This window comes from Physeter macrocephalus, chromosome 9 (assembly GCF_002837175.3).
Source record: "Physeter macrocephalus isolate SW-GA chromosome 9, ASM283717v5, whole genome shotgun sequence".
NCBI lineage: Eukaryota > Metazoa > Chordata > Mammalia > Artiodactyla > Physeteridae > Physeter > Physeter macrocephalus.
In genome coordinates this window covers 9142150-9157568 of record NC_041222.1, presented here as the reverse complement: position 1 = coordinate 9157568, position 15419 = coordinate 9142150, and the positions used below count along the sequence as shown (strand labels likewise).

The window sequence follows — 15419 nt, the reverse complement described above, 5'->3', positions numbered from 1 at the left end:
GGCTCACGGGCCCAGCCGCTCCGCGGCATGTGGGATCTTCCCGGGCCGGGGCACGAACCCGCGTCCCCTGCATCGGCAGGCGGACTCTCAACCGCTGCGCCACCAGGGAAGCCCTGCCATTTTTATAAATAGAAAATGGTCATATGTCAGAAGCTCCATATGAATCAACTCAATATTTATAAGTAAATCATAGATCTGGAGGGTAAATTAAATGAGATAACCCAAGTAGAGTACAGAGGCAGAGGCTGCTAGGTTTTCACCAAACCCATACCTTCTTCTCCTAGGCAAACAGATCGAATACATTTCCCTGTCTTCATTTGCAGACAGGTGTGCCCAGTGGCTGAATTCTAGCTCAGCAGAATAGGAGCGGAAATGATAATTTGCCATTTTCAGGCGTGGCCCGTCTAAACCTCTCATGTGCAATCTGCCATGTTCTTTCTTCTTCCACAGCAGCCATGGAAGCATCAGATTAATGGAGCACAAGATGGAACAGGCTGGGACCCTGAACTACTTCTCAGAGTAAAGCCACCCATCAATCAAAAACTTCCATTTAGGACTCTGCACAGCAAGAAATAACCTCAATTGCACTAAGCCACTGAGACTGGAGAATCTGTCAGTTACAGCAGCTAGTGTTACCAAGTTATATACATGCTTACAACACGGTAAGGGGTCGATAAATGCTCGCCCTCCCCATGCTGTCGATGGCGATGATGGCAATCCTGATGGACAAAGGGCCCACGAGGGCAGGAGGCAGGAGGGTTGGTTCTTAGGTTTGACTTAGTGGCTGTGTCAGGGGACCTCACCTCTTTGGTGCCATTGTCCTGGATGAGAGTGTAAAGTGGCACCACACGGTTGATTTCCAGGAGCACCGGTGTGGGGCTCAGCTGCTCCTTGCCCGGTCGGCGGCAAAGGTGGCAGGTAGATGGACAGCGGCCTTTCTCCTCACAGCGGATCTCCACACCTGAGATGAGCTGGTCATCAGACAGCATCTGGGCCGTCAGCAGGCCTGAGAGGTAGGTGATGAAGGGCATGGACTTGAGCTCCTTCTTGCTGCCCAACTCCGTGGTCTCTGGAGAAAGAGATGTAAGTTCAGTATTGTTCAGTACTGTTCAAAAGGTTTGACTCTTGAACCCGTTATGATGTGCTGAGGAGGTAGTCGTCCACTGGAAAGGGAAAAAAGATGATAGAGTGGTTCCTTCATGATGCTTTGGAAAGAGCACTGACCTGAGGGCTCAGAGACCAGAATGGTGTCTTGTTACACCATTTATATTAAATAACCCTTTGCTTTCTCTGGGCCTCACTTTCTTTATATTTAAAGTCAGTAGGTTGGACTAGAGGATTCTTCAAGAACCTTTGTAAGATGTAAATATTCAAGCATATTTTTCCCAATAAGAAACTCTTTTGTTAACTGTTTTTTTTGTTTGTTAGTTTGTTTGTTTTTTTGCGGTACGCGGGCCTCTCACTGTTGTGGCCCCTCCCGTCGCGGAGCACAGGCTCCGGACGCGCAGGCTCAGAGGCCACGGCTCACGGGCCCAGCCGCTCCGCGGCATGTGGGATCTTCCCGGACCGGGGCAAGAACCCGTGTCCTCTGCATCGGCAGGCGGACTCTCAACCACTGCGCCACCAGGGAAGCCCCTTGTTTACTGTTAATTTGTATAAATGCTACCTTTTTTTCAAAAACTTGTTCCAGTCCTATATTTTTCATGCAGTTCCATGTAATGGGTGAGAGACAAGCTTTGGAGTCAAGTCAATTTCAGTTTAAATCTCATTTCTGCTGGATAATAGCTCTGCTGCCTTGGGAAAGTCTTTGAATGTCCAAGAGCTTATAGTGATTAATTCTATAATGTGTGGTTAACGATAACAACTGAAACAGTTATGACTGGTAAATGAGATAGGAGATGGACCTGTCTGGAAAAGGCATTATTTCCCCTTTCTTTCCGTGCTCATCTGTTCCCTTATTCAAATTTCTTTTCCTCAGGGTGCTGTCACGTGCCTGAATGACGCATGCCCCATTCTGTGCTGTCCCTCTTTATCCCTACAAGTGGCATTTCACACCTCTGTGCCTTTGCTCTCCCTGCCCTACGTTTCCCCTCTGCCTCTCCAAATCTTTACCACCCATCAGCGCTCCATTCCAATGTGACCCTCTCCAGGAAGTCTTTCCTCCTTTCCCCAGCCCTTCTTCTCTGATAAGTGTTTCTGCTTGTAAGACCCTATCCTGTTAAGCTCATTTTCTCACCTCATTTTCTGTTGACCTCTCCAACCATAAAATCAGTTCAGGGAGACCGGGGGCCATGCCTCCCACTCCTGTCCCCCCAATATTCAGTGCCTAGAATGGTGCTAGGGATATACTTGAGACTTTATCAAGAGAGAGATTATATAACTGTGAATGGTTAGAACAACATTTATGATCTAGTCTAGAGGCTCCAAAATTCATCTGAGGAATTCTAGGGATCCCAACATACATCTCAGCAGCTGCTTGAAGAAGGCAAGAGAGAGACTGAGCAGGCAGGACTCTAAACCTGCATCTCAGCTTCAAATAGAGTTGTTCCGCTTGTATCTCTTTTATAGACTGGCCTTCGATGTAAGATTTCATAAGAAGAAAGGGTTCAAAGCTTGAAAACGTGATCTGTACAACTCAGAGGGTTCCATTTACATCACGGATGATGTAAATGGTGTCCTCAAAGTTGTGCAATGTACAGTCTGAGTGGCAAAACAAGGTGGTCCTGTACTAAGGGACAAAACTTGGTCCAGATGGAAGTTTCTTGCAAGCCTGGTGAAATCAGGGCAAGCTCCTGCCTCAGTGGAAAACAGGGGCCCTGGGCACCGAGGCCTGGGAGAAAGAAGGTTGTCTCCTGCTTTTGCTCTCGGCTTGCAGTGACATGCAGCTGATCTGGAAGTAGGCTTGCCAATTAGAAATACAAATAAACGCAGTCTTCATTCATTACTCTCTGGGCCCTCGGGCTTGGGATCTGGGCTCCACCTTTTCTGTCTGGCTGTCAGCAAATACTTATGAGCACAAGATCAAAGGCTCTGGGGGAAGAAGACAAGGCAAATTCCAGCTAACCAATCCTTCAGAGGGATTAAAGAAGAGTAGTTACTAAGATAAACAAAACAAAGCTGTGAAGGAGGCATCTCAGCAGCTGGGGAGACAGAGACAGTCTTATATACAGACATGTCAAAAGAAGATGATGATGAGGACTTTTGGAAGTGCAGGCCAGAGGCATAAATTGTGGAAAAGGGGGACTTCCAACTTGGGAGAGAATAACTCTTCAGGGGAGAAGGTCAGGGAAAGTCAGAGCTGCGAGGACATTAGGGAGCAGTTAGCCCACGCTGTGACCCAGAGTTCACTAAACTATGGCCTGTGGGTCAAATCCAGCCCTCTGCCTGCTTTTGTAAATAAAGTTTTATTGGAACACAGTCTCTCATTTGTTTATATATTGTGTATGGCTAAAATGCCAGAATTGAGTAGTTGCAACAAAGACTCTATGGCCCACAAAGCCTAAAATATTTACCATATGACCCTTTACAGAAAAGGTTTGGAAACCTCTGCTCTATAGTCCTTGCTATAGATGGGGAAACTGAGTTTCAGAGAGAGGTTACACAGGAATGTGGCAGTATGATGGATTAGTTAAAGGAAAAACTTTGGAATCGATAGACCATCAATACACTTGGATTATTAACCTCCAAGGAGAAAAAATAGAGTGGGGCACCTTTTCTCCATAAAATATCTTTTGAAAACTATTGAAAAAGCATACCTTTGAAAAGTCAAATCTGGTAAAACCCTCCCATTTAAAATGAGACGAAACTGTGTCCCAAAGAAGGAAAATGACTTTCCAAGGTCACATGATGAGTTAGTGATCCTTTCAGCACATGACCCTAGCCGTCTGTTAACCAATTCATCACTTAAACTAAACTACTCTTGTTATCTCATTTTTTAGAACACAGATGCCCCATCCCTCATAGCACCTTGCCATACTTTAACTGGGAAAAATATGTAACATGGTGCTGGGAGTAAGAATTCCCTTGATCAAACAGACATTCATAGACATTGGGTTAAAGATCTATCTATTTAACAACAAAATGAGCTATTGATCTTTGTTGGTCTGCTTTTGTCCAATAAATCCTTTTTTTTTTTTTTTTTAACACTCTATCAGTTCAAAAAAATGGGGTTAAAAGCCCATAGTCCAGGCTGAAAACTGAATTCTAGTAGCAGTATAGAACTCAAGCTGAATTTAAGGGCTTGTTTTGCAAAAGGAGGGCACTTGGGTATCATCTGGTCCAAACCCACGGCTTAACAAGTGAGGAACCTGAGACCTAAATGGAAAAAGGGATTTACCTCTAAGTCCCATGCATTTATCAACAACGATCCTTTTCATAAAGATTGTGTCATACCTAAGTTATGATCTGGAAGAGAGTTACAGCAGCGAAGACCATTAGCCATTCCATTAATTATTCCTCTGTAGATACTACAATTGCAAAAGCTAATTGCTTCTGATCCAACTTTACTCTGTGGCTAAAGTCATCTTTTCAAAAGGCAAACTCTATATTCTCCTGCTTAAAACTCTTCCATGGCACTTCACTGTGGCTAAAGTGGCTAAAGTCGCCTTTTCAAAAGGCAAACTCTATATTCTCCTCCTGCTTAAAACTCTTCCATGGCACTTCACTGCTCTTAGGATGAAGACCAAAATCCTTACCATGGCACATAGGTAATATGCGAACTAGACCACCTGTCTGCCTCTCCAGTCTGATCTGTCATCCTGTTCCTCCCGATTCTCCTACTTTCAGCTACACTGGCCTTCATGTTTCTTGGCTACACCCTATCCTTTCTCTCAGTCTTGGCACGTGATCTTCTCTCTGCACAGAACGCTTTCCCCATCCCACCCTCTTGCCCTGCCTTCTCCTGGCTTTCACTCCCACTCGCCCTTCAGATGCCTTCCCTGAACTCCATCCCCATGCCTCCAATCTCTATTAGGGCTTCATACTAAAGATCCTCACAGCATCCTGTTCTATGTATACCCGTTAATGTCTCCAGACTATAAGATCCATGAGGGCAGAGACAGTGTTAGTTCTGCCGATTCCCATCCACTTTACGTATTACCTGGAACATAGTAGGCTTTCAATAAGATGTTCAACGGTTTGAATATGTGTATATTTATATACCCTGATCACTGTGCCATCTCATCAAAGCACTGATGAGTCTAAGAGCGAAGATTTGTGATTTCAGGATTGACAATTAATTGATGGCTTGTAATCAAGTGGTAAGCTCTTCTCAAAGTAAAATTAGCTCTCTCAGTTGAAAGGTTGACAGATGAATAGCTGATCAATTTGCCAGTTGTTCTGACCTCCTCTAGGTTCTCACATAGGCCCTTGCCATTGAGGGGATGGGAGAGTTTAGTTAAAACAGGCTGTCTTTAACAGGCCAAGGATAAAGAACATTTTTGAAGAGACTTATCCTCTGTTCACATTTCCCAACCCTCTGAACAATGCTTCCAAAATAGGATCATGTCTGGTTTCAAGCCCAATTCAGTTCCAATGACACTACAACCCATTCATTTGAGAACCTGCCAACTGAACTCTCTTTTTTCTCCTCCCAAATTCCTGCTGGGTATTATTTTGTTGCCACCAGAAAGGAAAAAAAAAAAAAAAAAAGCCTCAGTTGAAGTGACAACTCCTTGTTGGGAGGGCAGCCAGGGCTTTTCGGCAGGAGGTGATGGCACCGCTTGCCCTCATCCAGAAAACAAAACAAAGGCATCAGACTAAGGGCTTCTGGGAGAGCCAAAGCCGCGTGAATGTTTGTTCAATATTCGGCAACAGTGCAGGGCGCTGCGTCCCGAGTCAGACAGGCTTGCTTTGGCAATAGGCTTGTACTTGAAGCATTTAAAGGCTCCACAGGGACCAGAGGGGCTCAAATTAGAAACGCTAAGGATGGGGGCGGGGGGAAGAGGGTGAGACTTTTATATCATAAAGAATGGCCTTTATTAAAGCAATGGCCTCCCAGGAATTGCTGAAATGGGATCATTTCTTAGGCGGAGTTACTGTCTCCTCTTGGAGGAGAGCAATTGCTCTGAAGCCTGACTCAAGGACCCACAGAAATATCCTTAACAAAGGGAAAGTAGCCAGCTGAAATGGCATCGGCAAGGACTGAACTTCTGCGCTATGCAATCTGAACTTCTCAGCCTGACAGTCAAACTCCAGCATCATCAACGTGCCCTTTATAAATAATAGTACCATCCGGAAAGACTACTTGGTAGGGATTAAATAAGGTGCCTGGCAAAGGTTTAGCACTCAGTCGACACTAGTTGTTATCGGTGTTGTTGTTGTGATTGTTTTAATTATTGCTGTGCTGTTGTTGTAACAAGATGTTAAAACTGAAATTTCTATCGAGACACCAAGACAGAAATCCCAGAGCCAGGCCCCTATACACAGACTTTATAAAGGAGATGAATCCTGACTAGTTTCATAACTCTAGAAACCTCAGCCAGAACAAGGAAATAAAATGAGGTCAGAGAGTAGACGGGAAGGATATAGGAGAGATTTGCTTTGGAGACAGCTATTACCTAATGTTTAGAGTCCCCAGCACCCCAGGTGGGTCACGTAGAGCACGTTACCTTCTAATCCCAAGTTTTGTGATAAGGAGCCTCCAAAGAGTGCCTCTTGGAGAAATTGCTACGTTTTCTCGGCAATGGGGAAGATAGTGGACTAGGGTCATACCCCACCTGCAGAAGTTCTAGCGGCCTATGGCAGCAGCGCAGAAGAGGTAGCATAGGGATTAGCCCCACATCCCAGAGGTTGCCAGTGGGAAAAATGCTTGAGTATTTCCCCCGGACCAGATGTGGGTCACCTAAGAGAAAGAGCTGGGCTGGATCTGTTTTGAGTCTTACCCAGGAGGAATTATAACAGAGGTTGAGGGGTCCCCACGGTGAGAGCCCCCATAAGGTGAGCAGCCAGAGAAACAGAGGGTGGAGGGAGATCAGCAGTAGCCAGCCACGGAGATGCTACATCGTCTCAGGTCTTGGGAGAAGGCCCTGGCCACAAGGGCCACTGAAAAACCACAGAACATCCCCCACCCCGCCAAGAGAGAGGGTCGGTTTTAAAAACCTGCCAGGACCCGAGAACACAGAGCCAGATACAAGGGTATCAGGGCAAGTATGACCTTCCTAATCCTTACCATTCCTCTCTCCTGCTTTGACTGTAGAGGGAGAGGAAGAAGAGCAAGGGAGAGAAACAGAACGAAGGCCAACCTTGCCCCACCTCCTAACATCCCCACTGGGGAGGGAGAGGAGATCTGACTTGTCAGATTTAGAGATTTGATTAAAATCTTGGACTAGACATCCTAATTCCTGATGTGAAACTGTGTTATCCATTTAAAATGTCTATAGCACTCTCTGTTCCACAAAAGTTATAGAAGATTAGACGTGGCTTGCTAGGACTTTCATCTAGGAGCAGAGGAAGGTTATCCAGGGAATACGTTAAAAGGAGTGTGGGAATCAACTATGATATGTCCTTTCGAACATGCATATATTCATAAACTATATTTTGATCATTCTCAATTTGTACTATCGACTGAACCGTTTACATAATCATTATAGTGCTTATCACATTTTAAATTTTAGTTAATGTTAAATTAATATCTGCCTCCCCAACTAAACTGTGAGCTCCATAAGAGCAAGAACTATGACCATTTTCAATGACCGCTTGCATCCCCAGCACAGAGTTCAATGTCTGATGTCATGCAGACAGTCTGCAGGTGACTATCTGAATAAACAAACAGATGAATGTGTACTCTGATTCTTTTTTTCCTTGAATCCCCTCTATTCCTGTAACCCTTATCAGACTTCAGATCCACTATCTCAATCTTATCAGTATAGCCCCGAAGGCAGACAGTCTTAACCTTACTTTATTAATGTACAAATGACAACTCAGAGAGATAAAGCAATTTGCCCAAGACCACAGAGCTTATAACTAGTCTAGCATTTTGCACCTGGTCCAACTGCTCCTTTCATTGTCCATATTTCTCACCGAAAAATTTTCAGTACTAATTCTTACTCCTGCGCAAGTCATCCCTGTTGTAAACACTTGGGCCTTCCCCGTTCCTGCCACCCCCAGACAACAACCCTAGGCTTCCCCACCCCTTTCCATGGGCTAAGGGAGCTCATGGGTAAAAGGCACTTTAAAGGTCAGCTGGTCAGAAATTCCATCTAACGTTTCATTCACCACCAAATGATCCTGCGACTGCTTTTTGGATGCTTCTAATGACACAGAACTCATTACCTTTTTAGGCCTCCAGTTCCATTATGGGACAGCTCTGTTGAACCTAGACTGGCTTGCCATCTAAAAACTGCAATTCTCATTCTAATCATAAGACCCAGACCCAGAGCTATGCACTTTGTGCTTTTTGGACACCCTATTTGCAGTACTCAAGCCTGCCCCTACTTGGGGTCATGCTAAGATTAACCAACAAACTACAGTTTAGGCAGGTGAACTCCCACCCTCAGGAACTGTGGGGCATTCTTGAGTGCTTTCTGATTGAGGTGTGTATGTCCGAGTGTGTGCGTGTGTGTGTTGTGTGCGTGTTTGAGGAATGGAAGGGGAAGCAACAGTGGAGACTCTAAAAAGAGAACAGGTCTACAAAACTGCCAAATCCTAGGACCACTGATCTGTTCTAACCCGATTTGCAGCTTCTTCCCTAAATACACAAGTAATATGCCAAACTGCAGAAGGGAAGCTATAGGACAGTGATTTGCTTGGGTTTAAATTCCAGCTTTTCCATTTCCAGCTGGATGACCTTGGACAAGTCATTTAACCTCCCTGAGGCTCCATTTTCTCATCTGTAAAATGTCAACAATGCTAGTACCTAAATCTTAGATTATTTCGAGGATAAATGAGAAACAGAACTCAATGAAGAATTTATAAATTCTAGGGTGTCAGAAGCATCATCAGAGTTCGTTTGTTCCAGTGCTTGGCCTTCAGCTCAGCATTATTCACTCTTGTGCATGTCTGAATCTGTAAGGCTTCCCTTGTAACCTGCTGGCGCTTTAACCACACTGTCAGGAATCTCCTTAAACTATCCGCTTCCTACCTGGTGGGACATAGTGGACAAGGGTCGAATTGAAAGCTTAAGTCCAAAGCTATTAAGTCAGACTACCTGATTCTGAATTCTGGGTAAGTCACCTCACCTCTCTAACCTTAGTTTTCTCATTTGTAAAATGAGGACACTAATTCTCCATTGAACTGCTCTGAGCATCAAAGGAGAGATGCAGCATCTATAATCTCATATAGTCCTTGCTATCATCCTACAAAGTAGAAATTGTTGTCTCCGTTTACAGAGGAGGGAACTGAGGCTCAGAGTGACAGAGTATAACCTACGAGAGGATACTTGTTTCAAGTGACAGCAGGTCACTCTCTGAGGAAGGTCATATTCTCTGTGGGGCAGGGAGAGGGACCCCTGGATAATGCCCAGTAGCCCAGTAGTGGCTGATGTCTTTTGTTTGCAAATTGGAATTATTTTAATATTTTTTAAAAGCACAAAAATAGCCATGTGGCCCTGCTGTATTATTTGCCCTAAAGTAAGGGGCAGAGTGAAGAATCCCAGGGCAGCTCAGTGGGCCCAAAAGTGGTTCTTCCCACAGAGTAAGGCATGCTCAGCCCCCGCCTCCCCCTGACTTACATCGCTCTTGCTGTTCAGGGAGCAGTCAGCATTGCAGCACATCATTTACTCCTGCCTCTTGAGACAAGGTGGGCCGTGGCCAGAAACCGGAAGGTGAACGAAAGGCCATGTGTGATCTGCTGCTGCCCTCTAGTGCCTGCTTAGGACAATCGCTCTTGGGAAAAAGCTTAGTTCTTTCATGCCAAAGCGTGATTACTGCCGGCAAAGCAACTTGCTAGGCGCCGAGGGCAACAAGAAGGAGAGTAAAGGCTTAGCTATGATACAAGGAAGCCTAGCGTAATGATGACGGGGGTTCTGAAGAAGCATTACTTAGAAGGCCTACCAGTGCCAGGTTTGGAGCTAGGTATGGGGGGGGGGGTGATATCATGAATAATGATTTGTTGCAATCCTACCGGTACTTAAGTGCAGAGCTCTTAAGTTGGAGTGTATCAGCTGGGAAGGAAAAGCCATAAGAGAAGGAAAGGGGAGAGACGGAGATAAGGCAGAGAAAAGAGATAAACAATGGAGCAGGATCTTAAAGGAAACAGGAAGAGATGAACTCCCAGGTAGCGTTGGAAAGGATGTGGTCTGACTGTCGGTCAGATCTGGGTTTGAACTTCAGTTTGATCAAAACTATGCATTTGACCAGAGCTTCTGTGTACCGTTATGCGAGTTGTGTACTGCACGACAGTGACAAGGCAAGGGGGTGAGTGCGGCGCTGAATCCCGTCTCAGCTCCACTGGCCATGCCTGTACCCACGGGGTTGAATCCAAGCAGAGGAGCACCATTTCCTAATTCACGCAAAATGTGACGTGTGGGCTAGCTAAGGCCTTGGGTGGGACCGTGGACAAGCTACTTCCTCTCTTGGAACCTGTGCTTGTTTATGCATAAAAACGCTATTATCACCAATAATAAAAGTTACTGTAAGAATTTAGATAATGTACGCCTGTGCCTCTCCAGAGAGTTCCGTTCTTACTATTACTAGTATTATTATAACAACCTCGTTTCATTTTTAAGATGTGGTGGGACAAGTGCTTGAAAAGGGGAGAGGGTAGAAAGGAAATTCACATTTCCTGAGCTTCTACTCTTTGCCAAACACAAGACACTGTAAATCTCACTGAATCCTCACAACAGTGCTTTGGACTAGGAATACTACAATTTTTATAACCATATTTTACAACCAAGGAAACAGAGGTTCTGAGAGGTGATGCACTGTAGCCAAAGGCCATTAGGCATTCAGGCTTTGACTTCAAAGCCTCTTTTCTGTCTGATGAAGTGCAGAAGCATCGTTAATAAGAAGCCTGCTTTCTCTTCCCTGGGATCCCAATTCCTCCTCTTTCTTAAAAACTCTACTCAAAACTTATCCCCTTGAGGAAGGATTCCAAAATGAGTTCCTCCTCAGTTCCTACCCCCTCCGTCCAGTAGCTTCTTAGACTAGGGATCAAGGAGGAAATGCCCAGAAGGAATCATTCCTAGACAGGATTTAGGGAGCGAGAGGCCTTTGAGATGCTAATGGCCTGCTTGAGATGAAGACTCCCAGATCCTGCTTAGACAGGACCTTGAGGCAGCAAAGCAGGGCAACAAGACAAACCAGGCCACCTGGGGCTGGTGAGAGATTGCCAGGTTCAAACATCAGGGAGGGTATGAACTTGGGATGGCTCAGTTGGAGGCTTCGGTGCTATCAGAAAAGCAACTGCCACCCTCTGACCACTTTCTTAGGGGTTTTGCTGTCACACTTCCAAGTCTTCATATTCACTGAAATCTTAACAATACTCAGGTTAAAAGGTCACCTTTAAACATGTTGATAGGCAATGCTTTTGGAGAACATGTTCAGGGTGAGTTACTTCTCCCATTAGCTTCCCCCTTCCCCGTAGCTGTGCTTCTAGGGACAGGAAAAGGGACTAATGAGCCTACCCATCAAAAGATCAAATTAAATGAAAATAGAAATAAAATAAAAATAAAGACTGAGGGACTTCCTTGGTGGCGAAGTGGTTAGGAATCCACCTGCCAATGCAGGGGACACAGGTTCGATCCCTGGTCCGGGAAGATCCCACATGCCGTATAGCAACTAAGCCCATGCATCACAACTACTGAGCCTGCACTCTAGAGTCCGCGAGCCACAACTACTGAAGCCCAAACGCCTAGAGCCTGTGTTCTGCAACAAGAGGAGCGACCGCAGTGAGAAGCCCACGCACCATGACGAAGAGTAGCCCCTGCTCGCCACAACTAGAGAAAGCCTGAGTGTAACAATGCAGACCCAACACAGCCAAAAATAAAAAAATTAAATTAAAAAAATTTTAAAAATTAAATGTAAAGCAATTATACTCTAATAAAGATTTTTTTTAAGGTAAAGGATTGAGACCCATATGGGATTCTGTCTTATCGCTGAGAAAATCAGTAAAATTAATATTAATAATAGCTATGATTTTACATGCACATATTCCAGGCCAGAGGTACTGTTGTCTTGCATACATTGTCTCGTTTGTTCTGTATAAATCATAACAATGAGAGTCTGGTTGCATTATCGTATTTTAAAGTTGAGGAAATGGAAGCTCAGAGAGGCGAAATCAGGGAGAATTAGACTTCTAATTTGACTTATCCTACTTCTAAACACGTTCCCACTATCTTAAACTGCCTCCACGATGTTATGTTGCTGGAGATTCAGGTTATAAATTCTGAAAATCAAATGTACAATTTCTGTTGCTTCTGCCCATTACATCATAGTGATAAACAGCATGACCCTGAAATAATAATTTATGGACAATAAATAGAGAAGTAGTTAAAAGACTAGGGTGCATCCACACAGGGGAGTCTATATTCTTAACAGGAATTGGGGCAATCTTTATATGTGATATGGAGTAATCATAATACGTTTTATTAAATGGAAAATACAGAACAGTATTTATAGTGCTTTCTTTTGTATAAGAAAAAGGGAGTATAGACACATACATACAAAAAAGATGTAATCATATTATATCTATCTATATCATATCTATCTATATGTAAAGAGTTAGATATAATATGTATAATACCTATTAAGAAACACTGAAACAATTAACCAAAACTAATAAAAATGGTTACCTACTGGGGGATTGAGCAGATAGGGTCAAGAGAACAAAAATTGAAGCCAGAATTTTTTTATAGTGAATCTTGCTTTATAAGTTTTAGCTTTGGAACCACATCAAATTTTTACAGAATATTTTTCAATCAAAAAAGACAGGGAATTCCCTGGTGGCACAGTGGTTAAGAATCCACCTGCCAATGCAGAGGACACGGGTTCGAGCCCTGGTCCGGGAAGATCCCACATGCCGGGGAGCAGCTAAGCCCGTGCACCACGACTACTGAGCCTGCGCTCTAGAGCCCGCGAGCCACAACTACTGAAGCCCGCGTGCCTAGGACCAGTGCCCCGCAACAAGAGAAGCCACCGCAATGAGAAGCCCACGCACTGCAACGAAGAGTAGCCCCCGCTCACCGCAACTAGAGAAAGCCCGCGCACAGCAACGAAGACCCAACGCAGCCAAAAAATAAATTATTTTTTTTAAAAAAGAAAGACAATACAATCTCTACAAATTATACGCAAATTTTAAATGTATATATCCAGCTATATATCAAAGTGTTGGCATAACTACACAGAGAAAATAATTATGTTGAAAGGCTTTAAAATGCAGTATTTTGATTTTACATGCTTAGGGAGAAACAGTCCAAAGAAAAAAAGTGTTCTGCAAATAACTCTTAAACTAGATTTAATGGACTCACTGCTAGTTGTAATACTGGTATTGCTATTTTGAAACTATTGTGTGTATACTGTGGGCTATAGCAGACAAGCCATCATGTTACCGTCATTAGGAACTAAGATTATTCCTGAATTGTTTGTCTCTTATGTTTATAAAGTCAAAGAAATTGAGAAAAATTCTGTACCTTGAAATTTCTATTGGAAATCATATACACTAATGATTTGCTTTTCTCTTTAAAAAAAATAAACATTTCATAGCTCTGTCCACTGAAAAAGCCTAGAAGTAATGGTAATCTAACAGCAATGAACACCCTTAATATCCAGACTCTTGTTTTTAAATATCATTTTCCCCTAAAAGGAACAAAAGATTCTTGGAAAAATTCCTTAGTCCAAGTCTGGGATAGGTGTGGTACAAGCTGAGCCTGGGAAGTCTTGCTGTGCCCAAAAGCGAGACAGCTGCCAAAGACCAATGTGGTCATTTCAAAAGGACAGGGAGACCAGTTTAGAGGGGCTCACACTGGCCTAACACTGAACAAAGTGAACAATGACTGTAATTAAAATAGATCAGATAAATAAATTTCCTATAATTCATAACATTCCTCAAATCAAACCCAAAACCAAAGCCAAAACTCAAACTGGAAAAAACAAACAAACAAAAGCTCATTGCTCATCATTGGGGATGGCTAAGAGACCAGCTCATTATTCTGAAAATTGGTAAAAGAATCAAGTAGTAGTCAAGATTTTATCATGAACTGGATTTCAGGGTAACCACAATTTACTTTATGGAAATATTGCATTTAACACAGGCAGGAAGAATGACAGAATTAGAAAATTACCATTTTGTAATCTCTAATAAAATAATAGATGTAGACAGCTATCATCAACGAATGCTAAAACCATTAGTAGAAAGGCTGATGGGAGATATTCTAATGAATGGATCAGATTTGCTGCACCTGAACCTGCTGATCAACTTTAACTTCACTAAAAGTAAAAATCAGACATCAAGTGCCTTTGATATATGCCATAGGAAGTACATGGGACAGCCTGTATACTTCAGCCAGTGCTTCTTAAGGCCATGGATAGAATTCAGTGGTCTATAAATTTGTATATGGGAAAAAAAAATACATCTTTATTTCCAGTATCCTCTAAATGCAATTTAGAACGCATAATGCAATTTTATGCATTATAAATAACTATATCAATATTTTTTAAAAAGCAATAATATTTGCCTACTTTTGGAAAACTAAATTAGAATAATGGATAGCAGTGACATGAAAAGAATATGTGGGTAAAGGTGGTGAGGCCTGTTGGGGAAAGGAGACTGTCTCTTAGTCTGCTGCCATCCAGTCCTAAAAGATATCAACTGGGAATTCCCTGGCGGTCCAGCGGTTAGGACTCCATGCTTTCACTGCCGAGGGCCTGGGTTCAATCCCTGGTCCAGGAACTAAGATCCCGCGAGGTGCGTGGTGCGGGCAAAACGACAACAAAAACAAAACACCGATGGATGGACAGGGTAATGGTAGCCACGATAAAGAGAAAGCTGCTGAAATCCTGGAGCCAAGAGGGCAGGAGATCTGGACTGGGGTTGATATGTGGGGCTTAGGAGAAATGAAGCACATGGCAAAGCTTCCAGTAGCCCTCACTTCGCACTGAGTCGAGTTGAGGTCGATGACACCGCACAGGGAACGTTCTCTGAGCAAGCCTTCAATGCCACTAACATTTACCAAGTCTCTACTCAGTCAGTGCTTGATTACCGCTGACCTTTTGTAACCAGGCAGGATCCTACGGGGCCTTCCCAGAACAGACACCACTCCATTCCCCGCCGCCCCCACCCCCACCCCCACCCCCCCCACCCCCCCACCCCCCCGCGCGCACGGAGGACGTGTAGCTGCCCCGAGGGGACGAGGGGTGGGACGAGGTGTGGGACGGCGTGTGGTCCGTCCCTGAGGCCTGAGCAGGTTGCGAGCCTGCGAGGTACCCTGGGCTGTGGGGGAGGGGGGCCTTCAGGCTCTGGGGGAGGGGGACCTTCAGGTGGCGGGG

The 15419-nt window shown here is 44.2% G+C and overlaps 1 protein-coding gene across 5 annotated transcripts in view; it reads right to left on the bottom strand.

Moving 5' to 3' along the window:
* The window catches only part of ASTN2 (astrotactin 2), a 961664-nt gene that overhangs the window by 204117 nt on the left and 742128 nt on the right, over positions 1–15419 (bottom strand). For 3 of the 5 annotated variants that reach the window (XM_024126377.1, XM_024126379.2, XM_024126378.1), the window contains one exon: positions 804–1069. In XM_024126377.1, coding sequence (XP_023982145.1) covers positions 804–1069 — 266 coding nt within the window. Of the gene's footprint in view, positions 1–803; positions 1070–15419 lie in introns of those variants that run through there. The other 2 variants (XM_028493593.1, XM_028493594.1) reach the window with 1 other exon arrangement.